Genomic DNA, 26349 nt, shown 5'->3' with positions numbered 1-26349 from the left:
TGATTTAAATTTTCATAAAAACATGAATTTAATTTTAACTTAAATTTCAGAGATTTTTAAAAATTACTTCGTTTCAATAGATTTATTTATTTTTGAGGAACAAAAAAATAACTCCTTTACTTTAGTCTTAACTTTTACATCTACTCATTCCCGTTTTCCGAAAACGGAGATGTGACTGAAGTATGTTACATTTAAACTTTAATAATATATATAATAATTATTATAAAATATTAAATTATATCAATATGAATTATGATAAATAAAACATCATCTCTCTGTTATCTTAAATGTTAATTATCATAATAATTAATAATAATAAACGATACTTTTATAACGCTTGAAAAGTGAAATCTAAAATCTTTATGTTTACAATTTATAAATTATCTTCCTACTTCGTAATTTACTTATTTTTATTATAGTTTTTTTAAAGATATTTTACTTATTTCACATAATTAAATTACGTTCATAGAATATATTTCTCATAAGATGAACTTTACATGCACTTATGAATTTGGTATTAACTATAGATTTAATAACCTTTGATCACTTCTGTGCGTTTTTTCTGATTATTATAAATTAAAGCAAGTATCCTTTTATCCATTTAATTGGTTTCGCTTATAATTTGTATATACTATATCAATGTAATAAATACATTTTTTTTTTACAGGTCTAATATTTGTATATTATAATTTAAATTGAACGTTTGATGAGTTTAAAGAAATCTGATATCATGCCTTCATTAGACGCAAATGTTGTTAAAATAGCAGTGGAGATGGAGTCGGAAAATCCACAACTCAAGGAGTTCAATCAAAAAATTCCGCTTACTAATATAATTCAAGACCTGTGTAGTGGCTGGGACCTTGTAGAACCAGAACAATATGCACTAAAATTTTCAGAAAAAAATAATCAAAATTATGTTACGGAAAAAAATAGAAATGAAATAAAAAATGGTTCAGTGTTGAGATTAGCGTTTTCTCCTTCCAAAATTGCATATGATATATTACAAACACTTCATACAGAAGGCAATGAAGACAAAAATGAAAGAACTACCGCTTTACAAAAATTAGCAGAATGCAGTACCGATATAACATTTGCTCTTGAGTTTATTAACAAACAAGGACTGGCTCTTATTATTAGCCTAATTGAAAGAAGTATACAATTGTGATACCGTATTACATAAATATAATATATTATAATAATATTTCTAGAGTATATTCTTTTTCATTTTCCCAATAGGTAAATGTCAAGGCGCTATGTTAGCATATGCACTAGCATCTTTTGTTGAACTGATGGATCACGGCATTGTGTCTTGGGATATTTTGGAAAGTCCGTTTATTAATGTGGTGGCCAGCTATGTGAATAATCAAACGTCTAGGCCACAGGATGCCAAAGTCGTTCAATCTTCATTGTCCATATTAGAGAGTATCGTGTTGAATAGTTCGGCTAAATATGGCCAAGTAGAAAAAGAAGTTGGATTTCCCAATCTGGTGTTGCGGCTTGAAAACCAAAATTCAATCATTCAACAAAATGCTCTTTCATTGATTAATGCCTTATTTTTAAAAGCCGATCCTGCCAAACGAAAAGTCATCGCTAGTACATTGTGTACAAAACAAGTGCGTAACGTTATCTTACAAAACATCATACAGACATCATCCGGCGAAGTTGGGTCTGAAATGGCTTATCAATTGTATGTTATGCAAACTTTATGCTTTGGACTGCTTGAGGAAAGGATGAACACTAAAATGGATCCACAAGATCAAGATGCACATGAAAAAATTAAAGTAAATATTGTTCTTAAATCATAATTGTTTTATTTTAAAATATTTATTGGTGTTTTGTTTAATATTTAGGAACTGCGTAAAATTGCTTTTGAATTGGATACAATCGGAGGTGGAGATAGTAATCGAAGACAACTTGGGCCATTTACTAAAGACTATAAAAAGTTGGGATTTAAATACGATATAAATCCAGCATTAGATTTTACGGAAACTCCACCGGGCATGTTGGCTTTAGATTGTATGGTTTATTTTGCTCGAAATCATGTCGACGCATATACTAAAGTAAAATTGTTACAGTTAAATTAATTAATTAAAGCGTATATAAAACTGAATTGTAATAATTATTCTGTAAAAATAAAGGTTGTACTTGAAAATTCGTGTAGAGCAGATGAACACGAATGTCCATTCGGTCGGTCATCTGTAGAATTAGTTCGTTTATTGTGCAATATATTAAGAATTGGCGAGCCACCAAGTGAACAGACGACAACATATCATCAGATATTTTTTAGCCATGATCATCCATTTCATGAATTATATTGTGTTTGTATTGTGTTGTTAAATAAAACTTGGAAAGAAATGAGAGCGACAACTGAAGATTTTGTTAAAGTAAATTGATACTATTTTTAAAATGTATAAAACATTTTCATTTGCCACAAACTTTTTTTTCAGTTATAAAATAATGTATTTATTATTTACTTAGGTGTTAAGTGTTGTTCGAGAACAAATTACTAGAGCACTGGGCTCCCAACCGGCGAACTTGGAAAAACTAAAGCAAAAGTTGTCCACGCTTACTTATTCCGAAATCACTAATCTTTGGCAACAAGAACGAACATCCCGAGAACAATGGGAAAGTCATGCTCGTCCTATAGTACAACTTAAAGAATTAGTAACTCCTGAAATAGTACAGCTAATAAAAAAACAAAGACTAAATTACATGGTGGATGGAACTAGATTTACAAAATACTCTCAGCGAGGACAGGTCATTTTATAATTTATAAATAATTCTAATATTTTGTCGTAAATAACTATTAATTCACCTTTCAATTTTAGTTTAACAATGAACAAACACTTAAAAAAAAATTTATTTTTATTTATTTTCATTTTTGTTAGAAGTAAAACAATTAAAACTCGTAAAATTTTTTAGAGAGTAAAGGACAAGTTTTGGTTTGTTCGATTATCACAAAATCATAAAGTTTTGCATTATGGAGATTGTGACGATAAAAGTGTTCCGACGATTGAAGAACTTCCAAATAAATTAAGTGTTGTCGATATCAAAGTTCTGCTCACAGGAAAAGATTGCCCACACATGATGAAAGATGCCAAGTATGATTAAGTAATTTTAATTTTATGAAATATCTGATCAATATCTTATCTCAATGATAGAAGCCGTAAATCTACACATCAACTTGCATTTTCACTAACATTAGACTCTGTAGAAATGACATCTCTTGACTTTGTCGCTCCTGATGAAATGGTTTATGATTATTGGATCGATGGCATAAATGCATTGCTAGGTAATTATGTTTTACAATTTTTTTTTTATTTTACAAATCTATTTTTATTATTATATATATAGCTTAATTAACAATAAATTGTCGACTTAACTCCAAAAATGTTATTTGGGATATTCTTCATTCTTTATATGAAAAATGAACACATTGTAAATAATGTTATGTTTTAGGTAATAAGATGACTAGTAAAGAAGCTGAAAATGATCTCGAAACATTATTATCAATGGAAATAAAGTTGAGATTATTGGACGCAGAAGGAGTCGGTGTAGACATACCTCAAGATCCACCACCCGTGCCTGCTGATCCACCCAACTATGATTTTTGTTATGACATTAAGTAAAACTATAGTTTTTAATTTAAATTTATTTCAAGATAAATTATTATTTATTACAAGTATCTCATTTATATATTTATTTTCTCAACAACTAATTTTTTAATATCGCCAACTACCGCTACTGCTTCCAATTGAAGTAAACTGCCCTGTACAAAAGTTAGATTTGTATTTATTATATAAGTATTGTAAGACTAAAAAGATAAATTATACTATTAAAATTAATAATATCAACAATAACATTACTGTCCAACACTATAAAATTGTAATAGAGCTAAAATACAATCCTATTTAATAGAATTTTAAAGATATGTAATAATTAAAGCTAAACAATTACAAATTTTACGTTCTAAGATCAGCATAATAATACTTTATTATGAGCATGTATATTGGTTCTTATTAAAAAATAAAAAGTCAAAATATGAGGCATACTTACCAAGGCTGTTTCTTCACACTGTACGTACAACCTCGCAGGATATGGGCTGTTAAAATCTAAGTAAAATAAAATGTATTATTATTTCATTCCGGTTCTGTGTTATAACTTTATGTTAATTACATTTTTTGTAGTTCTCGTTAATGGCATTTTTATCACTTAAATGTTTCAAGCTCAGTCTTGTTTTGACTACTAAAAAATTTAATAATATGTATTGTAATTTTTTTAAATATATACATATATATATTTTGTATAAACTTTATTTATTAACCATTATTAAGACAAGAACCAGCCGTTTCTAAAATTGCTTTTAGGTATACCATAACTTGGTCTAATTGTTCCTCAATTCCACCCTGTATTAATTTTGGAATTGCTGATGTTTTATCGATCGGTAAAATACCAGTGACGTAAACCAAATTGTCTGGTCCCACAACAGCATGGCTGTAAATATTGTACACTAAATTATATTTAAACAACATTTTTAATTAGTTTGTTTTACCTGTAAGTGCTGTACGATCGCAAAATAGCTTTGGATGAGTTAACGACTTTCAAAATGTTTGTGTCATTCATTTTCTACTAGTTATATGTAATTACATTTATTCAACAAATGAATTATATTTATTATTTTCTTTGTACTATGTCAGATTTTATAGCAAATAAGTTTGGACTTAAAAAAAAAAATGAATATGTAACCTAGCATAATTATACAAGTAATGTTTAATTTTTTATTTAGCTTATCAATGAGCAGTTTGAATAAGGAGGTTATAATTTTTTATATACAATATAGAAATGTCAATAAAAAAAGATTTTTTATAAATATATTTGAGTATATTACATAATTAAATGATTAAATGTTTAATAATTATATAATATTTAATTTTCAAGTTTGATTTTATTCACTGGTTGAATTATTGCAATTGCTTCAACCGAAATTCTAGCATTCTAAAAAAAGATGAACAAATATGTTTTAATAATTCATATATTTTGTAATTGTATACCCACTTTTGGCAATCGCTCAACTTGCATTTGTAATCTTGCACAGTATGGAGCATAAAAATAATTGGAAAATATATCATTGACTGCTTTAGCTACTTTATAAGATGTCAAGTAAATTACCACCTTTATAGCTATAAAAAAAGAAAAAAAATACTTAGTATTTATAGTCATTTGTGTTATGTACAATTATACATTTCTAACTTTGTATGATAATTTTTTTTATATTAGTTGTTATTAGGAACACCGAACATTTCACAAAAGTTTAATGATACTTTAACATTAAAGATTTTTTAAAAAATACTTTTACTCAACAATACAAATTATACCTAATTTCTTTTACTATTCATAGCACTTATAGTTTATTCTGGAGCAAAGAATTAATTATGGTTTTTGTCACATTTCCAGTCTAACAGTCATCAGGTTTTTATTTTTTTTACTTTAATTAAAAAAATAATTGACTATATGATATATACCATTACATACTTGACTGACTCGATGCTCCAGATGCTTCTAGAATATATGATAAGTTTTTAAATGCTTGGTGAGCTTCATCGATAAACATTTCAGGAATAGTTCTATTTAGTCTATTGTTGCCATAAGTTGCTGACACATAAACCATATCATTAGCAATGACGGCATAGCTTTATGAAAGATTAAAATAATTATTACAGTATTATTTTTAAAAAAACATTCTTTTATTTTTATTTATTGTTCTAATAACCTAAAATTATCATTATATATAAGTACCTTTTAAGGTTTCCGCTTTGGTTTGGTTCAACTACAGTGATTTTATTGGTAGAAGGCATATTTAGTTCAACTAATAGCAAATTAATTGTAAAATAAGTTTTCAATTGCAATGGCATGTAGGACAATTACTCACTATGACGTAATGATTTTATGACCAAGCCATTTTTTTTAAACTTAATTTATTACTAATCTTAACATTAGTAGTATTACATAATTAATGTGTTCTTATATGTACATTATTTACCATAATATAACCTATGTTAGGTTATTAACTGTAGACTCTTTTATCAGACATATGATTCCAATATTATGTTATAGGATGCGTTATGCATTTAAAAGTATATTACGCCTTAAGGGCCAGAACAACTAATCTATTTCCATTTTGAACATACTGTACCCACGTATTTGAGTAAACCACTACACCACATGATTTGCCATTTAACTAACTTTCTTACATTGTGAAAAAATTGGATATATTATACAAATAATATTTCATAATATTATGTAATAATAGTTACTTTGTAAAAACACATATTTTAATCTGACACGACTGACCTGTTAATTAATGTCAAGTACACAAACTACATGGGAAACCTCTTTTTTTTTTATTATTAATTTAAATTTGATTTATACATGTAACAGATTGCATAAATAAATAATTAAATTAAAAAAAAAAAATGTTTTATTTGGTAGCTCACTTGACAGAATTTGTTTGGGACACCCCATTAAGGTTTCTGTCATGCTATGAAAAAGTCACCTGCCCAACTAGGGAAACCACCCATAGCCGATTGTTGAACTTAATTGAACTTGTAACAGTGGACGCTACACAATGCAATCTTATCCACTCAATCAATCATCCTTGTCAAAATGTTTAATTATACATAATTGATAAAAAATTAAAAATTACAATAATAATGGAACGTGTGATAAATACACAAAACTATGATTTTATAAGAAACATTTTTATTATTTATTTTTGGACATCTAATTTTATATTTAATTAAAAATATTTTTATATCACTTAGACAAAAGGAATGACTTAGACGAATTCTATTTACAAAATATTGTAAATAATAATAAAAAATGTACAAAGTACTTTTAACTATTATTTCTAAAATAGTTTCTTTTAAATAGTTAAATTTTCAAGACACCTTTAGGTAAAGCAACATCGAAAACTATTGGATGGTGTACTGGTAAATATTGAAGATCACAGCTTGATGCATTTATGTAGATTATTTTCCCATCAGTAGAAATTCCATAACCTGTAATTGAAATATTCATACGTTTTTCAAAAAATATACAATATATTTATTAAAACAAAAATTAAGTTTTATTATAGTATACCTTCATGTACGTGTCCAAAAACATGATATTTAGGCTTAATTCGTTGTTGAACGGAAAATAAAAGTTCAACACAACCGGCTCTAACACCAGAACAACAATCGTCACCATGTCCTAATGGTGGTGAGTGTGTAACTAGAATATCAACTCCTGCTGGTATTTTATTCCATTTATCTAAACAAGATTGTCCACGAGGAATATTGAACGCCCATCCTCCATACTCTGGCTGCCTAAAATTAAAACAACAATATATTTTACTAAAAAACCGAACGAGTCTGCCAATTTCTAACTTCAGTTTAGTAAACTGCATAAAAAAAACACTACTAGAAGACAAAAAAAAACGGTCTCCGGTAGAGTAAATTAATTCCGGATTAGTGCCATTGTTGCTATTAAACTTACCAAGGAGAACCATAAATTTTCAGACCATAACACTCAGTCATAGAGTCTTCCAAGTAAATACAATTAGTTAAATATTTTTTTATATCCTTATGTTGAATCGCACTTCGAATTTGATCTTGTTCAAACCCTAATGTTGGAATATCATTTAAGTTTGATTGTTGGGTGAACGTCGAATCAAAACTGAGCTCATGATTTCCAGCAATCACAATTTTGAGTTTATGCGGTAATGTGCCTAGCCATTTGTTAAACTCTATTACTTCATCCAGGCCTCCACAACTAGTAAAATCTCCAGCGTGAATGAATATATCGCCAAACGGTATATCAAATTTCAGTAAAGATGTTTTAGAATGAGTATCACTCATACAAACTACTCTGACCTGACAAAAACAATGCATTTTTAAAATTTAAACTGTTGTTTAATAATATTATATACTAGGTAATTTTATTTTTAATACTCTATAAGTACATACTTTGTTATTACCTACAGGCCCTTTAGGCACTGGAGGTTGTATTTTCATACATTTTTGTGTTTTTTTCAAACTTTCCCATGCCTTTGTTGGGTTTTCAGTTAGCGGATGAACGTTTATGCAAAAATCCGAATTCATTGTTTCCTCGGTAATATCATGGTATTAACAATCTTAGAAAATATATAACAGATATTTAATTGTTTTATTTTTACACCTATACTATGTAAATAATAAAGATAATATTGATATGCAGCTTATTAACATTTTGACCGTTAAAACAAATAGTAATATGTAAATAGTATTTGTATATTGCAATAATTAATAAAATAGTCAGTCTTTATACTATTCAAGTAATCGTACGGTCGCGGGTCTAGTATAATAATATACTCGTGACTCGTCTCATGACTTATCACTTCTATACCACAGAATATTAAAGATTAAACTGAATTAATTTTTTTACATACGTTTATTTTTCGGACATAAGATAAGAAATTATCAACCGCGCAGTTTTGCTGCTGGTGGTGATCATATCATAGAATAGATGGAAGCGGTCAATAAAATAACCACTGAAACAATAATAAAATAGATATAACTGGTATGTATTCCTAGTTAATTTTCACCAGCATGAAGTGAGTGATTGTATATATATATATATATATATATATATATTTATAAATCAATACTTTTCAATTTTCAATTAATGCTAAAAAAAAATCACGCTTATAAATTCTGCTTAATACCTAGTATTCTTTCAAACAAAAATACAGTTCTTCTATTGAAGCATCCTAAGTTATAAGAAATATGTCTATACATCTAACGGAATTGACTCCAGTACCAAACTCTCTAATATTAACAAATTCGAATAGCGCTCATACAATATGTAAACGCATTATTGAAAACATGGAATATATCTACGAACAAGCTACTGGTCAAGCGTTAATTTCATTGCTTAGTTTGAATAACTTGTCTGCTCGTAAAATAACTAATATTCCCTTACATATACTATTTACCGACCATAAACTCTTAACGGTGTATAGACGAGGTTGGAGCGACAGTATTGATCATAACAATCGGAACTTTAGAATAGTCGTGAATAATAAAAATGTTGGACCAAAATTAGAAACCAGCCTTGCTGTTTTGCCACCAGAGAAAATATTGTCTATCGTTCAATATTGTAAAAATACAATATATACAGTTTTTCATACCTATGAGACATTAACCGGCATTCCATTAATTTCCCCTAAAATTAGTAGTTGGATAAGTTATAATTTATATGATATGCAGATTCAAGATTTACTATCGGATGACATACTAGCTTCAGTATATAATCGAGGATGGAACGATCAAGAAACTAGTTTTAAAAATAAGAAAAATATGTATAATACTAATTGTGTTGCAACACCTTTTGACATCAATGTTAACTGTTATAACAACAATAATAATATGTATAATCACAACCAAACAATTCAACCTCGTCTAACTACATGCACCACAAGCAGAACTTTACAGAATGTAAAAACCAAAGGAAGTGTAAATGTAAATAATACAGTTGTAAATATTGAAAATAATCTTTCCAATCACAATAGTATTGCAATTATAAAGAAAAATGTGAATATTAACATAACTGAAGTTATTTTGGATGACAATGCTCAATTGGAAAATCCTAATAATCAGGATTCAAATAAAAGAGAAGAATTAACTAGCCTACAAAAGAATGATAACATAGAAAACGCCACATATTTAAAAGCAACAAATGATGTTATTATTTCAAATGAAGAAGATATGATTATTAGGACTCATCAACCTTTTCCATCGACAACATGTAAAAATTATTATAATAATAAAATTGATTCCAAGTTGAAAGCAGTTAAAAAAATCAAACATAGATCTTCTAGTCCTTTAACCACAGGTACATTTGAACCTAAAAAAAAAGTAAAAAAACTAAACAGTAAAAATAAATTTTGTAATAACCACCATACGAGTAAACCATTTGAGCATAAAAAATGTCAAACTAATAACATAAATGAAAACAAAACATCAAATACAGAAAAAGGTTCTGACAAACAAAACAATTTGAGTTTACCTAATAAATCCATCTCAACGAATCAGAAGCACAACAATGATGATATTGATGATATATTAAACTTTATTAATCGTGAGATACTGCATAATGGAAACATTGTAGTTAACAATTGTAATACAAATCAATGTTCGACTTCATTGAACGAAAATAATGTTAATTCAGAAAATAATTCATTAAAAAAAAAGAAAAAACGGAGTCGAAATAATAGAAGAAGAAAAAAAAACTTTTAGTAGAAGATACTCTTTCAACAATAAAAACATAAAAGTTAAAAATTATTAAAACTTGAATGGGGTATTATATTTACACGCCCTGCGGTTACTCCCATTTGGATATCTTGACTGATTCGCCAATGTTTCAAAACACTTGCATGTTCTATCTTCAGGGCTCTGGTTTGATGTTGTTCGTACCATGTTCTCCTGTAGACGGTACAAACAACATCGAACCAGAGCCCTGAAGATAGAACATGCAAGTGTTTCGAAACATTGGTGAATCAGTCAAGATACCCAAATGGGAGTAACCGCAAGGCGTGTAAATAGTGTAAATATAAAAATTGTTTTTTATTTTTAATGTATATAATCCATTTTCTAATAAAAATTATTATTTGTGAATTATTAATTTTATAGATTTTATCTGGATAAAATTATATTGATTTACAATTATTATGATTCTTATGGTAATTATTTTAAATTGTAATAAGAGTTTTACTTCCTATTTTTGTTATCTGTAGAATTAAGAATTTTCAAATTAATATGTAGTACCACGGATGGGTAGTTAACATCTATTACAAGATCTCTGTGACATTGATTGACAAATATTACTTGAATAAAAAAATGCACTGTGGCATTCAACATGTTCATTTATTATATTAATATTAGCTATGTTGATTTTTTTTAAGAACTGTCGAAGTATATAGACACAATCAAGTGCCCATACCGTGTTTGGTAAAAACAAGCACCGTTTTGCATCATATTGGAACTAAGTTTTCTCTCCTTTTGCTAATTATTGTTTATTAATTAATATTTAATAAAAATACAAATGTTTCGTTCTCTCATAATAAAGGGTAAAAATAAAAATGTTTAGTAACAAATAAATGCTATAATTGTCTGTACTCAATATTTATTATTTGTAATTCACATTTAATAATAAATTGTGATTGTGAAAGCTAAAATTTTATACATTTGCAAATGCTTGGTAGATACATACAATTTCAGAACCAGCAATTATTTTGACTGGAACGTTAGCAGGTATAAATATAACTTTTCCTTTAGAGAAAATGAAATGACTAGATGGTCCATTAACTGTACATTCTCCGTGAAACACAAGAACAATAGAAGCAACATGTCTAACAGTTATGTCATATGTCGTATTTGGGGGTATCTAAAGCATAAATTGTTTATAGTCTCATTTTGTTATGTAAAATGTATATTAATAACAGCTTGAATTCAATACCTCAATGTAAGCTACTGCAAAATCGAGTACAGGTGGCTTAAATAATGTAGTACAAACATTTTCTCGAACTCCGTAAAATAATTTTGATTCAGCAGGTGCGCCATTATAGTTCATAGTCTCACATAAAGTCTTAACATCAATAAATTTTGTAGTTAAACCAGCTCGTATTACATTATCAGAACAAGCCATACATTCTATACAGTCTAAACAAATTTTATGAAAATTAATACCACATAAATAACGACTTTAATATGGTTTAAACCTCCGTTTATGTACGCATGAGGGACGTTGGCATCTAAATATATTGCTTGACCGGGTGACAGTTTAATGTAGTTCAGGAAATAAATACAAAAACATCCAACATCACCAGGATACCAACAATCAAGCTGACAAAATAATTTTTCCAAATATATTTCTTTTTGAGCGATTTCTAAAAAAACATTCAATAACATAAATATTATGTTTTAAAATTATAATTAACCATATTGGTACAAATTTATTCAAAATTTAAAAAAAATATTCTATTAAATAGTAAAAGTAATTAACAGATTACAACAATTTTTATCAACATTTTAAGTATGAGAATATTATTGTTTTCACATACTAGTTTACCAAGCTCCGGAGTACCACCACTGGGTGTCTTCTCCTATCAAGCCATCAAGTAAAATTATATTATGTCTACTTTATCATTTACACTTATTGTACATAAAAATTATATAGATTGTGTAATATAAATAATAAAAGAAAGTTTACCAAGCTCTTTTAATTTGTTTTTGTGATAAATTATACTTTGTTTTATAATATCTTTGTCTGTTGTCATTAGTTTATAAAATATATGTTTAATTAATGTTTGATCGTCAGAATTATTTTTCTTGAACTGATCAATAAGATCAGATCCAATTATTACTTTAAATTCTGGTATTTCTGTAAAAATGACAAATAAATTTTACATTATTAAAATGTATGTCCTGCATATTAAAACATGCTTTTTGTATATGTACCACTAGTACCTTCCAAAAATATTTTTATCTCTGTATATGGTCGAAAACCACAAAGAGCTTCAAAATCACTTAAAGCTATAGCTATTTCTGGTTTATGATTAGAATCCTGATAGAGTTCAGGGAATTTTTTGTGCAGCTTTGCAGCACATTCCTAAAACATAACTCATTAATGAAAATAGTATTTAAAGCATACAAAAATCTATAATGAAATTTAATACCAACATTATAAAAGGTTTGTTTTTTATCAAATTTTAATCAATTTATTACTCAATATGAAAGATATCATAAGATAATCCGTATATATTATAGTTTTAAAATACATCAATGTTTCAAACATTAATTTTAAATTTATTCACCTTATCTGGATGTACTTGAATTGACAAAGCTGAATTTATGGACAAAACTTTTAATAAAAATGGTAAATTATTACCAAATTTGGCTCTAGACGCATCTCCTAAAGCTTCAAGATTAACATCTAACCAACATTTTAAATCTTGTCCATTTGCCTTTACTTTAGCCATTCCTTTATCTAGGGTGCCCATCCAAAGCTCAGCATAAGTTTGTTGTTCGTCCACGGAATCAATATGTCCACCAGCTAAACTTAATCGGCTCACCTCACTTTCCATACCTTTTTTCCCCCAATAATATTTCTGAATCGAACACTTTAACTCAAAAACTTCAAGCATTTTAAATTATATAAACGTATGTTAATAAAAAAAAAAATTGATTATTTTTGTTATAATGGTAGTTGTGAAGAAAGTATTGTGTTATGCAAATGCAACACTTAAAACGTTCAAGAGAAACAAAATTATATTATCATTACAATTAATATTTTATAATAACATTAATAGTAATAAATTATAGTTTAAAATTATCAGTGCAAATAAGCAGTACTTAAGTGATATACACGGCTGTAGGACTTTAACCCAACCAGGTTAGTATACAATGCCTACCAATCCACCTTACTGTAATTCTCGATTTTAAAGTTAAAAGCATGGTGTAAATTCAAATTAACCTTACTTGAAAAGTTCATACTTTAAACATTAAAATTTAAATAATACTTTATTGTAGTCATATGATGATAATATTAACAATGATCAAGTATTCATAATCAATGCTCTGACCGTAGGAACCTATGATAACTTATCATATTGTAATAAAATCACGGCTTTAGATAATAATATTATCATTTATACCGTGATTTACTGATTACAGTTTAATGTTATGCGTGGGCAGTGGGCACTACTAAGTATCAGCATCGTAAGTCGTAACCATCGACTCGTTAATCGTCAATTTTAAGTATTATTAATCTAATAGTCTTTAGGTACTTAGCATTCAAAAACTGTTAAATAGCTGCTGTACATTTACTAATAAACTTTACTTTCATAAAGTGTGAATATTAAAATACAAGTATGACATAGATTTTGTGTAAGGAAGCAAAAAAAAATCGTATATGTAAAAATTAACAACACTTCATATCTTTTAGATCAAATCAACACTAATTGTTTACTAAACCTGTTAATTTTCATTATTTACAATCATGTCATTGCTTACATCAGAATGGGTTCCATATAAAACAGAAAATTATTTTAGGTGGGTATGATGAATTTATATTATTTCACCTTTGAATTTTATGTTTTACTGTTCATTGCTTGCTTACAATCATGAGTTCTATCAAATTTTTTTTAAACAAAATTAATGAAAAATTAAATATTCTTCTGGTTTCTAATTGATACAATTAATTTAATTATATTATTACGTCTTGAATTTTATTTTAGAAAAATGGAAATGTATCCCAATATGTATTGGTGCAACGAAATTGATATAAATACATCTGTCGTAATCGCAGCCCCTTGTGGAGGACCAGTTATTGTAATTCGAGATAGAACAAAATTAGTTTCTATAAAAACTGTTGGGAAGCCAATAATTTCAGTATACACGTCATCTGGAAAAATTATTTCCTCTTTTGTGGTAAAATGCATAATCATAATTATAAAGATTCATTGGGTATATAACAATTTTTATTCTTTATATTTTAGTGGGATAGTAGCCATCTAATCAATTTAGGTTGGACAAATAATGAAGAAATACTATGTTGTCAAGAAAATGGTTTGGTATCAATCTATGATTTGTTTGGAAATTATCAACATACGTTTAGTATGGTCAAGGTATATTGTACAAATCCTGATGTCTTACTTTTTCTTTATCTTGATTTCACTCACTTAAATACTCCCTCACTTATATTATAGGATCGACAAGACATAAAGCTAATAGATGCTCGAATATCCAGTAATTTTATGAGAACCATAGTTGCTGTTTTAACTGAATTTTATAGCATTTATATAATGAATGATATAACAAAAATTAAAGTTCATGTTTTACCTGACATACCAGGTAATCGATGCTTGCTAATTGATTTATATTTACATTGTATTATAGTAATATAATAAATGTTGTATATTTATTTATTTTGTAGATATGAATGCTTTGCCAAATTTATGGGAAATTATATTGTTAGATAGACAAACAAGTGTTTTAGTATGTACTGAACATTCACTTTATACAGTATCACATGCAGAATGTAAACAGCAAGTATGTTTAATGTTAATACAGTAAAAATAACAATAGCGACTCGTGCATATGTAAAGGTTGTGCAGTCGCCACACCCCTAGTTGAAAATTCAAAAATTATTTTAAACTTGTTTGACTTTTATTTCAAGCTGAAAAAGTTGTACAGTTGAACTTATTATTGTTATTAGTCTTTCTATGTACAATGTAGTATGTACATATACAATCAGGAACAGGGATGGATCAACAAGCCCCGGTTAAGTCAGGGCTTTTTTAAATAAAACTTTTTATTATAAAAGATAGTACTTTTATTTTGTTTATAGGTTGAGAGTTACAAATGACCCAAATTTTGAATTATACAAAACATATCTATAGTCAGGACAAAAGTTTAAATACACACCAGTAAACAACAATTTTTTTAGTTTATTCGTTTATTTTAAGAAAAAAACTTACTTTTTTTACATGATATTGGTGTGTACATTTTCTCGTTATTCTTATGTATTTAATAGAAATCTAAAAAAAAAATGTATAAATGCACATTATCATAGTATTTTTTAAGTCGACGAACTCCTTTAGTTCCAAAGTTATAGCTACTTGAAATTTGCATATTTCCGCCAATATGACAATAAGATACGGCTGGTGGCATCTTAAATAAAAATCATAATAAAAAGGGTGTCCGGTAAAGTGCATTTATACCCTATTATTATTTTTTTTATTTCTATAAAATATAACGAGAAAATATACACGCCAAAATTATGAAAATAAAGTAAGTTGTTTTCGCAAAATAAATGAATAAACTAAAAAATTATTTTCTCGTCTGTATTCAAACTTTTGGCCTGTACTGTATACATTAATAAACTATTAAATTATTGGCTACGAACCTCTTTTATGAGAGATCTTATTTTTATCGCACTTCTTGATGAACAACCACTTGTTGTAACTTAAAATACTGGTAAAAAAATGTATATATGTTTATGAAAATGTGTGTATTTTTCAGTATGTCAAATTTAATGATTCAGATTTAAACAAAGACGTTAATCTACAAAATTCAATAAAAAAATTAGCAATATCATCGGATCATAAAGATATAGCATTACTAAATAGCGATAACAAAATTTGGTTTGGATCTTCAGACTTACGAAAAGTTTATAGAGTTTACAAGAAGACATTCTCGAGTCCTATTGACCAAATGTCTTGGTAATTATTTGAATTTATTTAATTTAAAAAATCTTAATTGAAAAAATTCCCTATATTAAATAGGTGTGGCTCGGAAGGAGTAGCATTGTACTTTAAAGCAGAGGACATAGTTATGATAATAGGAAAACATGAAGATCGAGTATCTTTCATTTATACAGATCCCATTTGTTTAGTGCCAGAAATCGACTGCGTTAGAGTGATAGGCGCATATTCAAATGATATTCTACAATTAGTGCCACATTATGTACAAGAAATTTTCCGGATAAACAGTACAAGCCCAAGTTCCTATTTAGTTGAAGCATCCAAACAATTTCAAGTAACTGTATACTGTTCTTAAGAGGATGCCAAATCACCAGTAAAAATGAAAAAATATTTGGGCAGGACAAACATATGGTGACTGTATTCACTGTAGCCTTACCAAATTTTAACAATAAATATAAAAAAACGTTATCTATGTCATAGGGTTTTTTTTTTATTTAACTTGAACACAATCCAAATTCTTTATTTGTAAAGATTAATTATTTTAATTAGAAAATTTAATGAAAACTAGTGAGTCTTTATATCAAAAACAACAAAAACGCTGCGACACATACAGTTTTCTTCTGTGTATTGGGAAAATTGACTAATCTACTGTTCTCATAAATTAGTCCCTCTCAAAGCAGTTTTAATAAAATAAAATTTTAATTATTTTTATAAAAAAAGACCGCGATAGTCTGAATAAAAAATTCTCATTACTATATTAATTAGTAAATTATATACCATAGTTTAACCCATAAATTAAGACTGCAAAAACTTGCCTTTATTATACTCCTTAATAAATGTGTGGTTTGGCGTCCTATTAACAAATATAGCTTCCTATTAACAAATATAGCTTTTTTTTAACATCATTTCCATGACATCCAATTCATATTGAATTAATATTTTAGAAGCGAAATCATCGGGCTAACGAATACATACATTTGGTACATCAAATGTTAGAAACTGCTGTTGGTAATTGTATAGAAGCAGCCGGACATGAAATTGATGTAACCACTCAAAAAGTTTTAATAAAAGTTAGTAGATGAGTTACCATGAATACAATTGTATTTTAAAGATTAGTATCTACTAAATTTGTATTATTTTATAATAGGCAGCTCAGTTTGGCAAAACTTTTCTTCAGAATTGGAATCCAGATCGTTATTTGTACATGTGTAGATTGCTAAGAGTTCTTAATGCTGTTCGTGATCCAAAAATTGGAATTTCTATTACATATCCACAGTACGAAAATTGTTTAAAGTATTTTTTTATTATAATAAATATATATATATAAGTGACATATGACAGTAAATACAGGGCACGGGAATAAACCTTTTTTGAAACAAGCAGTACATCATCAATTATTGAAAACAAAGTTATTTATTTTTATTACAAACCAGGACCAGGAGAAGGAGACTCCTTAAAAACCCAACCTCGAGAAGGACACTCTAAACCAACCGGTTAGGTTTCCTGTCCAAATTTGGCGGCCAAACTATCGTTTTTAACGATCTGTCCTGGTTACATGCAACTCAATTCAACCCAACTCAGCCTAATCTTAAAACGACCCCTTCAGGGCCACCAGACAAAGAAGCTCCAACGTTGATACCAAATATCTTAATCTGTTAGCTTAATAATATTTAACTAATATTACGCATATCTACTATACATTTTGTTATATGTTATCTCATTATCATTACTATATACTATATATTGCATGTAACGACAAACCATACAAATAAATAAATAAATCATAACAAATATATTTTAATAATTAGGCTACAGCAAATATCAGTTCAAACATTATTAGACAAACTTGTTGGTCAAAGACATTACTACTTAGCTCTCCAAGCGTGTTCCTTTATTCGTATGTCAAGTAAGCTAGGGTCTAGTCGTATTCTTACACATTGGGCTAAATTCAAGGTAAGTTAAATACAATATTTTTTTAAATAAAAAAACTAAGGTTATATATTGACTCTAGGTGAAGCAAACTCAAATAGACAGAGAACAATTAGCTACTACAATTGCCGAAAAGCTTGGAAAGTTTTCAGGTGTTTCATACCATAATATTGCAGAAATAGCTGCAAATAGTGGCCGATTACAACTTGCAATAAAAGTAACTTTTATTAAATATATAGTATTAATTGGTTATGTTTTAATTATTTCTATATGATGTTTTATTCTCAAATTGTTTGTATACAGCTACTAGATTATGAGCCTCAAGTGAATTTACAAATACCATTACTGTTAAAATACCAACAAGATAATATCGCATTAAAAAAGGCTGTTGAAAGTGGAAATACAGACTTAATTTATATGGTTTTGCTCCATATGCAAACAACTATGCCACTTGGAAAATTTCAAGTATGTATCGTATTTGTGTTCTATATTTAGGTTGGATGGAGACAGACAACATTGTTGAAGTCAAACCCAGTACTTTTAGTTCCAAGTTCGATGCCTTATACCATTGTGCCACAAACATTAATATTTCCACTTTCAATTTTACTACCTCCGTTCATTTCCTATACAATGTGGCACACTACACATTCTATTTCATTGTCCGCCACTTACTAATCAATTGGCCTTTAATTTTCTTTTATTCTATAATATGTTATTCTTTCTTCCAAAACTTTTACATTTTCTGATATCACGTCCTATTGGTTAATTTCATTCCTTTGTTAAGTACAATGAATTTTTCTTTTCAGTAAAATTTGTTATTTATTTATTGTGCTATCCTATCGCAAGCGGTTTATTTGTTGGAGAGGGAGATTGCTGTACAAGTTTTACTCATATATTTCTTTTTACTATACTAAATGTTAAATATTTAATCCAAATTTATCATTAATGTTATATTATAAAATAAATTTCTTGAGGGGGAAATAATTAAAAACATATTACCGATATATATTTTTTTTTTTTTACATATAAAACAATATGTATGGTTGATAACATTAAAACTTTTAGATGGAAATTAAAAAAAGTGCTGTTGCTCAAGCTCTTTACATAAAATATTGTCACCAACAGTCGGGATACACGTTATTAGATATGTATACACAAGAAGATAATCATGAACATTTAGCTCTATACCATGTTACTGAAACGACAAAAATCAAAGTAAAGGTTTTAACTATGTATGTAACAGTGGTGTTTTTACATTTTTCTGCTAGGGGGTGATATACAAAATAAAAGAAGCGTTGCTCCCTAAGCTCCTTGTTTAAGTCCTGCCTTTATGAGCAGACCAAAAAAGGTGCACTAAGCTTTTTGCTTTATACTGTCTATTTAAATATATAGTTTGTTGTTTCACATTTTCAATGAGACATAAAACAATAAAGTATATTTTCAAGTTACCTTTTTATCAACATATTAGTTATATAAAAAAAAATTATTAAAATATAATATAGATTACCTTAAATTTTTAATAAGTGTTTTTTGTATAACAAAAAACTAGGGAGTGTATATCACCCCCTGTAAGTAGACCACTAATATGTAAAATATATTATTAGCTATATATTTTTATATTATAAATTAATAAAAATTATTCTTCACTATTGTTTAATATAAGGAGGAGGAGGAGTGGCCGAGTAGGTAATGCAGCAGTGTGTTATTGCTCACTGTCTACACCCGGTCACGGGCGCTCAGTTTGCCGGGCGAGCAATCGTCCGGTGAAAAGGGGCTGTCATCCTCCTCTCCGGCGACGGACTGGTGACATGTCCCAGAAAGTGAATCCACCTAGAAACCATCATCTCATGATGGCAGCTTTGAGCTTTAAAACCCATTAAGCTGATGATGATGATTGTTTATTATAAATCTTTTCATTTGATATTTAGAACCCCAAAGATATTTCTTTATCAATAAATGAAGCCATGAATTGTTACAAAAGAACACGAGATGAGTTTGCACAGACAACCTGTGAAAGTCAGTTAAAACTAATAAGATATCAAAGTAGTCTAGAAGAGAAACTAAAGGAAAATTTTTTTAACTTGTCTCTACATGACACTTTAGTTAAGCTACTGGAAATAAATGAGTTTAAGCTTGCTGATAAATTACGCTCTGAATTCAAAGTACCTGAGAGAAGGTAAATATGTATTTTACTACAATGTATAATGTTCTTCTATATTATTTTTATTTGTTTTAACTAATTATGGGGTGATATTACTTTATGTTGAGAATTTAAAATCCTTATTCCAATTAATCAAAATGATTTCTATGGACATAGGCATAGCATTTTTTTGGGGGGGGGGGGGTGTTATAGTCTTTACACAAATTGTTAACATACCGATATGTGGGAGGAATTCCCCACACACAGCCTATGTGTATCCCCAATTTTTTTATGCATCTATTAGTGTATACACCAAAATACATTTGTATTTTGTTACATACATTAAATAAACTAAAAAAATATAGACTAATCTAATTGTGAATACCAAAATAATACAATAGTATTATTTCATGAAATATGTTATTTTTTGGTTGTTGTCATCTCGTCGTTTTACAAAAATAGAAAAAAAGTTATGCATTAACTTGTGCACAAGTGTTGAAAACCTATGTTAAATCCCATTTAAACTTCAACCATTTTGGGGGCATGAGTTAAAATTAATATTTTTTGAATTTTTTGTATTTTAATCTCATTTGTATTATATTTAAATACATTTTAGGGGGATAAAATTCCCAAGGATAAAATTCGAAAATCTACTTTTTAAGGACCACCATAATAGACATATTTTAAGTTCTTTTTACTTTGTCATTATAGAAAACAATTAAAGTTTTACTTATGTATATTCAATATTACAGATTTTGGTGGACAAGATTAATTGTTTTAGCCAAGCAACGTGACTGGATTGAAATTGATAAATTATCAAAATTAAAGAAATCACCTATAGGCTATGAAGTAAGCCACATTTATAAAATAATAATTTAATATTTAAAATGCATAATAATATATAATATTTCAGCCATTTGTTGATGTGTGTATTGATTGTGGAAACAAATATGAGGCGTTAAAATATTTGCCGAGAATAAAAGATGAGCTCAAACAAGAGTATACTACCAAAATAAACTCAATGTCGTATTGATACTCAAATTATATACTTAAAAACTATATAATAAAATAGAATTTTTTATTAGTAAAATTATTTCATTTGGTACCTAATGAATATATTGTATTGTTTCCTAATTATATATTTTATAACAAATTTATGCTAGTATATCATATATTATCTATTATATTTAATAATATCTGCGGTATTAATAATTTTTAAATATTTTTTTAAGTGTAAATTAATGTACATTTATTATATTTATATTTTTTATTACTTAAAATTAAATGCAAATATTTAAATACATTTGTCATTATGTTTTTAGAAACTCTATTTCAATCACTACTATAGTTTTATTGGCTTACAATTTTGAGACTTGGTAGTGAAACTAGTGTAAGAGAGAGGTTATTTTTGATATCAAACATTTTTACTTATTAATATTTATATATATATTATATTCTTAATTTTTATTCATATGTATGTTAACTCCGTTACTAATAGTTTTTTTGTTTAGGTTATGATCCATGTGATACACAAAAATATGTTCACAGATAGTTATAAATCTTCATCGTTGGCTACTCAGGTCACCCCTTCCCTTCTTCTATGAGAATTTTACTGATATTTTATACTAACACGTAAAAATTTAGTATAATAAATAATTAATTAAAACTATATAACATATTCTCTATTTATCTAGATACTCAAGAAAACTGTATAGTCAATAAGGTACTCAATTAATTATAATAATTATTATACTTATAATAATAAAGGGTATAGGTGTTTGGTGCACTTGTGCATGATCATGCAATAGTCACTAATCGAATGTGCGATTTGTGCCCATATTAAATTTATATAATTAAGACACATAACCTTACCATATAAGAGAGTTAGTACAATAAATATAGAAGGTATTATGTTCGACTCTGCTAGTTTTTTTTTTATAATCAAAATTAATAAAATAATTATAGGTTACTACTTAAGTACTAGCTACTTCGCGCTGCTTAAAAATATGCTACCTATTTGTGTATTTGTACGAAGTATGGTGTCAAACAATGAAGTGAGGAGAAGTGAGAACTGAAGTGTACAAGTGACATTTTTTTTAAATAACAAGTTTTGACACAACTTGTCAATAAGACCTATTTCTAACAGTGTAAGTTTTATAATTTTTTATCGATTAATGAAAGTGTTCAACCAATACTAAACTTAGCTTCGTCAAAAAAAAAAGTATCACTTCAATCGTTTAGATGAAGAGGACAAAAATATACAATTATTTGCAAAAAATAAACTAAAGAAATTCTAAATTTTAATTTTGTTATTCAGATACTTTCAGATATTCAAAATATTTGTATTTTCAGTTCATTTTTCTGTTTAAATCAGTGCAACAATACATTTTATCATTACACATTTTTTTTTTAACTAAACAAGTTTTTTTAGACAACCAGTTTTACCCAGTTTTCAAAAATGTAGTCATCTCAGTAAATACTAAATTATCTCAAAATGTCTCTATCATAACTGATCATTTTTTAACTGATTTTTAATTAAAATCTATTGTGATTTATAATTTCGTAATCGTTTACTACAACCACAGCTGATTATATGAGTATAATCAGTCTATTAATTTAAATTATATAATCTATGCTACAACATTATATTATGTAGCTCAATATAAATTCAATCCGAACTCATTAGTCAGGCGTATTATGATTTTGCATTTTCACTATTAAATCTAGAAATAACAATTACTGCCCTGTGTAGTTTTGTGCGATTAATAATGCGTGTAGAAGTATAATCTATTGTCACATGATTATTATACATCTATTGAATACTACTCTACCTATATTTTTTTCACAACAAATGATGTATTATTTAAATAGGTACTTTACACTTATGATTTATTGGATTACCTGCTGTAAATATAAGTGTTTATTTTTCTTATTCCTCGCTTTCACGCGTCTGGTTTCATACTTGACAATATAGGTCATAGATGATATTTCAATTATTATACGTTGTACAATATTATAATCCTCATTCGTCGTCTGTTTCCTACTAAAGAAATCTCCCCGATTAACTGATATAACAGCTTCTGTAATAAGTGAATACCATAGGAGTATACAATATTATTTGTCGATTTACGGTGTTATATTATTAACAATACTAGTGAATGGAATATGGATCATGTAATTATTGATTTAAAATTAGATTTATATTGTTACCTATAGACATGATATACGATTTATTTGTATCTGATATTACCACTATTCATACGTATATAATTCAATATTGGGTATTGAGAGAGAAAGTATTAAAAATTCAAAGTAAGCAAAAAACAATATATATAAAATTCAACTAAATTCCACGTAGAATGTGCCTCTCAATTCAGTTGACAATTATATCAAAATTTAAGTAGTGAGAACCATAAGGCTTTACTTTTATAACATTTAACAGGGTGGATAATTTAAATTAAACGTTTTACTTCAATGTATTGTAACCTAAATTTATTGTATTCAAATCTAAACGGTAAAAGAACGTCGAAGCCATTAAACACTATTTTAAATATTTAAAATTAAATTTAAAACGAAAAAATTACTCATTTTTAAAAATTATTTTTACTTGTAGTTGCAAACAATTTCTTTTCTTTGTATGAATTTTCGTTTTTTTCGACTTTTCCATTTGAAATTATCGATGACACTGCCATCACTAATTCATGTCATTAAATGGCCTTTCGGACACTCTCGTGTGTTCGGAAGATCATTAAATGACATAATTTTTTAATTAAAAAAACCGTTCTCATGTAAACTGCATCCTTTTAAATCGTAAAAATTTATATCATTCTCATTAGCCATTTTGGTAGCTTTTTTATTATTAACGACTTTGTATTGATTTCGTGTTTATTTATTTAACTTCTAAAGCGATGCTTTAGTTAAATAAAAAATAACTCGGGACAAAAATAGTTGACACAGGTACATTGGTCACAGGTATACATTGTATTTGCATATAAATATATAAAACAAAATTATTTGACAAATTGTAATTATTGGTATTTTTTTTTGTTTTTTGAAAATTTATTAATTCTGAGGTTTTATTGAATGGGTCGGGGCTGTGATTTTTCTTGTCTTGCTTGTTCTACCTGTTGTGCAACCGCTCGGAGAATTGATGGATGTATACCAGGTCCTGACGGCTGATATCCATTTTCGTCTGCTATATAAGTAACTTCTACAGCAGCGCCTATAAACATACATACTTAAATTATTTGACGGTAAATAATATTTCTTTAGTATTATACATTTCAAAATTGTATATGAATTATTTAAACCCCCATATTCAAATATTATATATATATATATATATTTTTTTTTTCACTTGAACCTAAAATAAAACGGTTTTTTTAAGTAGTTACATATACTATGTAAATTCAAATGCTAGTTAAGAAATATTTTTATTATAGAAATTATGTTAGCAAACAGGAAACAAATCATATTATTACAAAACATAATATAAAATAACTCATTTCTATTTACTGTATCATGGAAAACATGGTGTAATAACTAATATGACAATAATAAAGGCTGTATAAAAAAAACTATTATGATAAGAGTCAAGAGTTTTTCATTATTAGAAAAAATCGACAAAAACATAAAAATTCTATAAATAATAAAAAAAAACTAATAATATTGTATACATCGAGTTACAAAACACCTTATATACGAATAAACAATTATTTAGTATTCGTCGATATCATATTGCCGATATATGGTCAACTCTAGTAGGAGTTATTATTTAACAAATAAATACCTTCTGAAGTCAATGAAGAGTATGATCCTTGAACAGACATAGCCGGTTCGAATCCTGCGACTGTTGGGTATTTTAGAGAACCAGTTTCTTGTCTTTGCGTTCCATCGGCCGATTGGTAACTAAATAGAAATGCGTTTAGGTATTCTGTATTTAACATAAATAGTTAAAGTCCCTCTTAAATTACCTAAACGAGTACGATCCTTCCGGTGTGATGTCGAATGTCTGCTGTAGGATTGGAACAAATGCTGGTGCGATATTATATGGGTTTGGTGCGATAAACTGCGGTGCGAAATTCGGTCTGTAAGGGTTGAAAAACGGTAACGGAGTAGTTGAAGGTATCGGCAAAGGAGTGATTACAGGTTGTGGAGTTTGAGCTAAACATTCTGCGACTAGCAATATAACAAAAAGTAAAACTGGCACCTAAAAAAAAATAAAAATAAAATTGTTTTTAATTTAGGAATATACACACTTGTATGAAAAAAAAATAATTTAAACATTTACTTACACTTGGTTTGGAGTACATGTTTGAATTCTGATATTTCGTGTAATCGGTACAAGAAGAATAGCCCAGTGTAGGAGCTAAATAAAATCTGTTAGCGTTCGCAGGTGAGAAGAGTACTAATGTTTGTAATAGAATAATCGGTTGCTTATAAATGTTTGGCTCATCACAATCTCCCGATTTGCCAATTGTAACTCTACCCTACTCTTTAGAAATTGAGTAATCCGGAATTCAAATGTATTATTGATGTATAGAATGCAGAATACCCAATTATAAAAATATCGTTTTACGATTTTTTATTTAATACGGTTTGTTTTGATTTTTAATTGCCAATCTACATTCATTCATTTATCTTTCGGACTCTTGGTGTGACCATTAATGTAACGCATAAGGACCTCTGCAAAGTGCATACATGTGTATAGATAAAAGTTCAAACAACCAATCACTAGAAAATACTACTGCGGTCTGCGATTATATGAAAAGTTGTAATTACCTATTGAAACCCTTATTTCATAACCATTGACAAGTTTATAAAACATGTTTGCTTTTTTTAATATAATATTTATTATAATAATAACATTAAAGACTTTGAATGCCTTATTCAAAATGCACGCTAAAAAGTATTGTTATTGTTTCAAAGGAAAAAAATTGGTTATGATTTTTATATGAAGAAAGGCCTGCAGGCTACAGAGGTCAATGTCCTGTTTTAA

The 26349-nt window shown here is 27.8% G+C and overlaps 7 protein-coding genes across 14 annotated transcripts; 2 read left to right on the top strand and 5 right to left on the bottom strand.

Moving 5' to 3' along the window:
- Window positions 1-31: 31 nt before the first annotated feature.
- On the top strand, window positions 32-4310 carry LOC126834075 (engulfment and cell motility protein 1). 2 transcript variants are annotated; one of them, XM_050565715.1, is made up of 9 exons: window positions 32-180; window positions 668-1151; window positions 1237-1781; window positions 1851-2060; window positions 2139-2384; window positions 2479-2757; window positions 2923-3101; window positions 3162-3292; window positions 3460-4310. In XM_050565715.1, the coding sequence occupies exons 2-9, from the start codon at window positions 707-709 to the stop codon at window positions 3627-3629; spliced, it is 2205 nt and encodes a 734-aa protein (XP_050421672.1). In that variant the 5' UTR covers window positions 32-180; window positions 668-706; the 3' UTR covers window positions 3630-4310. The 2 variants fall into 2 exon arrangements, with proteins under 2 accessions (XP_050421672.1, XP_050421673.1); XM_050565716.1 differs by lacking the exon at window positions 32-180 and adding an exon at window positions 418-581.
- Window positions 3442-4753, bottom strand: LOC126834079 (rutC family protein UK114-like). Of its 3 annotated transcripts, none has more exons than XM_050565724.1 (5): window positions 4553-4753; window positions 4325-4494; window positions 4177-4245; window positions 4057-4112; window positions 3442-3764 (listed from the first exon to the last, which is right to left on the bottom strand). In XM_050565724.1, exons 1-5 carry the CDS (start codon window positions 4621-4623, stop codon window positions 3723-3725), a joined length of 408 nt encoding a protein of 135 aa, XP_050421681.1. In that variant the 5' UTR covers window positions 4624-4753; the 3' UTR covers window positions 3442-3722. The 3 variants fall into 3 exon arrangements, with proteins under 3 accessions (XP_050421681.1, XP_050421680.1, XP_050421679.1); XM_050565723.1 differs by having other exon boundaries at window positions 3635-3769; XM_050565722.1 differs by lacking the exon at window positions 3442-3764 and having other exon boundaries at window positions 3970-4112.
- A 63-nt stretch (window positions 4754-4816) lies between these two features.
- LOC126834078 (2-iminobutanoate/2-iminopropanoate deaminase-like) lies at window positions 4817-5979 on the bottom strand. The gene is made up of 4 exons (XM_050565721.1): window positions 5797-5979; window positions 5533-5690; window positions 5056-5180; window positions 4817-4995 (listed from the first exon to the last, which is right to left on the bottom strand). Exons 1-4 carry the CDS (start codon window positions 5910-5912, stop codon window positions 4927-4929), a joined length of 468 nt encoding a protein of 155 aa, XP_050421678.1. The 5' UTR covers window positions 5913-5979; the 3' UTR covers window positions 4817-4926.
- A 770-nt stretch (window positions 5980-6749) lies between these two features.
- On the bottom strand, window positions 6750-11397 carry LOC126835033 (UPF0046 protein C25E10.12). Of its 2 annotated transcripts, none has more exons than XM_050567327.1 (5): window positions 11290-11397; window positions 8007-8173; window positions 7537-7913; window positions 7141-7367; window positions 6750-7058 (listed from the first exon to the last, which is right to left on the bottom strand). In XM_050567327.1, the coding sequence occupies exons 2-5, from the start codon at window positions 8139-8141 to the stop codon at window positions 6931-6933; spliced, it is 867 nt and encodes a 288-aa protein (XP_050423284.1). In that variant the 5' UTR covers window positions 8142-8173; window positions 11290-11397; the 3' UTR covers window positions 6750-6930. The 2 variants fall into 2 exon arrangements, with proteins under 2 accessions (XP_050423284.1, XP_050423285.1); XM_050567328.1 differs by lacking the exon at window positions 11290-11397 and adding an exon at window positions 8468-8552.
- On the bottom strand, window positions 11162-13639 carry LOC126835032 (mannose-6-phosphate isomerase). 2 transcript variants are annotated; one of them, XM_050567324.1, is made up of 6 exons: window positions 12893-13639; window positions 12537-12687; window positions 12289-12459; window positions 11798-11965; window positions 11536-11738; window positions 11162-11463 (listed from the first exon to the last, which is right to left on the bottom strand). In XM_050567324.1, exons 1-6 carry the CDS (start codon window positions 13220-13222, stop codon window positions 11257-11259), a joined length of 1230 nt encoding a protein of 409 aa, XP_050423281.1. In that variant the 5' UTR covers window positions 13223-13639; the 3' UTR covers window positions 11162-11256. The 2 variants fall into 2 exon arrangements, with proteins under 2 accessions (XP_050423281.1, XP_050423282.1); XM_050567325.1 differs by having other exon boundaries at window positions 12546-12687; window positions 12893-13637.
- Window positions 13640-13750: 111 nt separating this feature from the next.
- Window positions 13751-21565, top strand: LOC126835031 (vacuolar protein sorting-associated protein 16 homolog). Of its 3 annotated transcripts, none has more exons than XM_050567321.1 (17): window positions 13754-13946; window positions 14023-14129; window positions 14315-14507; window positions 14576-14704; window positions 14786-14930; window positions 15013-15128; window positions 16101-16300; window positions 16364-16616; window positions 17227-17352; window positions 17430-17557; window positions 18091-18235; window positions 18294-18428; window positions 18515-18676; window positions 19277-19426; window positions 20140-20387; window positions 21104-21200; window positions 21265-21565. In XM_050567321.1, the coding sequence occupies exons 2-17, from the start codon at window positions 14077-14079 to the stop codon at window positions 21382-21384; spliced, it is 2400 nt and encodes a 799-aa protein (XP_050423278.1). In that variant the 5' UTR covers window positions 13754-13946; window positions 14023-14076; the 3' UTR covers window positions 21385-21565. The 3 variants fall into 3 exon arrangements, with proteins under 3 accessions (XP_050423280.1, XP_050423278.1, XP_050423279.1); XM_050567322.1 differs by having other exon boundaries at window positions 13754-13964; XM_050567323.1 differs by lacking the exons at window positions 21104-21200; window positions 21265-21565 and having other exon boundaries at window positions 13751-13946; window positions 19277-19443; window positions 20140-20281.
- Window positions 21566-24313: 2748 nt separating this feature from the next.
- Window positions 24314-25783, bottom strand: LOC126834580 (endocuticle structural glycoprotein SgAbd-9-like). Its single transcript, XM_050566609.1, has 4 exons — window positions 25646-25783; window positions 25325-25560; window positions 25141-25259; window positions 24314-24573 (listed from the first exon to the last, which is right to left on the bottom strand). The coding sequence occupies exons 1-4, from the start codon at window positions 25661-25663 to the stop codon at window positions 24428-24430; spliced, it is 519 nt and encodes a 172-aa protein (XP_050422566.1). The 5' UTR covers window positions 25664-25783; the 3' UTR covers window positions 24314-24427.
- Window positions 25784-26349: the final 566 nt, after the last annotated feature.

Source organism: Adelges cooleyi, unplaced genomic scaffold (assembly GCF_023614345.1).
Source record: "Adelges cooleyi isolate 19-005CV unplaced genomic scaffold, UGA_ACOO_1.1 ACOO_flye_CR_arks_rails_tigmint_CR_PRNA_21, whole genome shotgun sequence".
Lineage (NCBI taxonomy): Eukaryota > Metazoa > Arthropoda > Insecta > Hemiptera > Adelgidae > Adelges > Adelges cooleyi.
The sequence above is the reverse complement of the archived record's forward strand: the minus strand, read 5'-3'. Positions and strand labels throughout refer to the sequence as shown.

Coding starts and splice junctions, on each gene's coding strand:
- LOC126834079 (XM_050565722.1), bottom strand. CDS start 4,623: ATGAATGACACAAACATTTTGAAAGTCGTTAACTCATCCAAAGCTATT. Junction 4,495..4,552: donor CGATCGTACAGCACTTACAG/GTAAAACAAACT, acceptor CAATATTTACAG/CCATGCTGTTGTGGGACCAG. Junction 4,246..4,324: donor TGGTTCTTGTCTTAATAATG/GTTAATAAATAA, acceptor TAAATTTTTTAG/TAGTCAAAACAAGACTGAGC.
- LOC126835031 (XM_050567321.1), top strand. CDS start 14,077: ATGTCATTGCTTACATCAGAATGGGTTCCATATAAAACAGAAAATTAT. Junction 16,617..17,226: donor AAGCATCCAAACAATTTCAA/GTAACTGTATAC, acceptor TTAATATTTTAG/AAGCGAAATCATCGGGCTAA. Junction 21,201..21,264: donor AATCACCTATAGGCTATGAA/GTAAGCCACATT, acceptor ATAATATTTCAG/CCATTTGTTGATGTGTGTAT.
- LOC126834078 (XM_050565721.1), bottom strand. CDS start 5,912: ATGCCATTGCAATTGAAAACTTATTTTACAATTAATTTGCTATTAGTT. Junction 5,691..5,796: donor CAAAGCGGAAACCTTAAAAG/GTACTTATATAT, acceptor TCTTTCATAAAG/CTATGCCGTCATTGCTAATG. Junction 4,996..5,055: donor AAGTTGAGCGATTGCCAAAA/GTGGGTATACAA, acceptor ATCTTTTTTTAG/AATGCTAGAATTTCGGTTGA.
- LOC126834075 (XM_050565715.1), top strand. CDS start 707: ATGAGTTTAAAGAAATCTGATATCATGCCTTCATTAGACGCAAATGTT. Junction 2,061..2,138: donor ATGTCGACGCATATACTAAA/GTAAAATTGTTA, acceptor GTAAAAATAAAG/GTTGTACTTGAAAATTCGTG. Junction 3,102..3,161: donor CACATGATGAAAGATGCCAA/GTATGATTAAGT, acceptor TCTCAATGATAG/AAGCCGTAAATCTACACATC.
- LOC126834580 (XM_050566609.1), bottom strand. Junction 25,260..25,324: donor GAAGGATCGTACTCGTTTAG/GTAATTTAAGAG, acceptor ATTTCTATTTAG/TTACCAATCGGCCGATGGAA. Junction 24,574..25,140: donor CTCTTCATTGACTTCAGAAG/GTATTTATTTGT, acceptor GTATGTTTATAG/GCGCTGCTGTAGAAGTTACT.
- LOC126835032 (XM_050567324.1), bottom strand. CDS start 13,222: ATGCTTGAAGTTTTTGAGTTAAAGTGTTCGATTCAGAAATATTATTGG. Junction 12,688..12,892: donor TTCAAGTACATCCAGATAAG/GTGAATAAATTT, acceptor GTTATGTTTTAG/GAATGTGCTGCAAAGCTGCA. Junction 11,739..11,797: donor TCATGCGTACATAAACGGAG/GTTTAAACCATA, acceptor AAATTTGTTTAG/ACTGTATAGAATGTATGGCT.
- LOC126835033 (XM_050567327.1), bottom strand. CDS start 8,141: ATGAATTCGGATTTTTGCATAAACGTTCATCCGCTAACTGAAAACCCA. Junction 7,914..8,006: donor GGCCTGTAGGTAATAACAAA/GTATGTACTTAT, acceptor TGTTTTTGTCAG/GTCAGAGTAGTTTGTATGAG. Junction 7,059..7,140: donor TTTTGGACACGTACATGAAG/GTATACTATAAT, acceptor TTTCAATTACAG/GTTATGGAATTTCTACTGAT.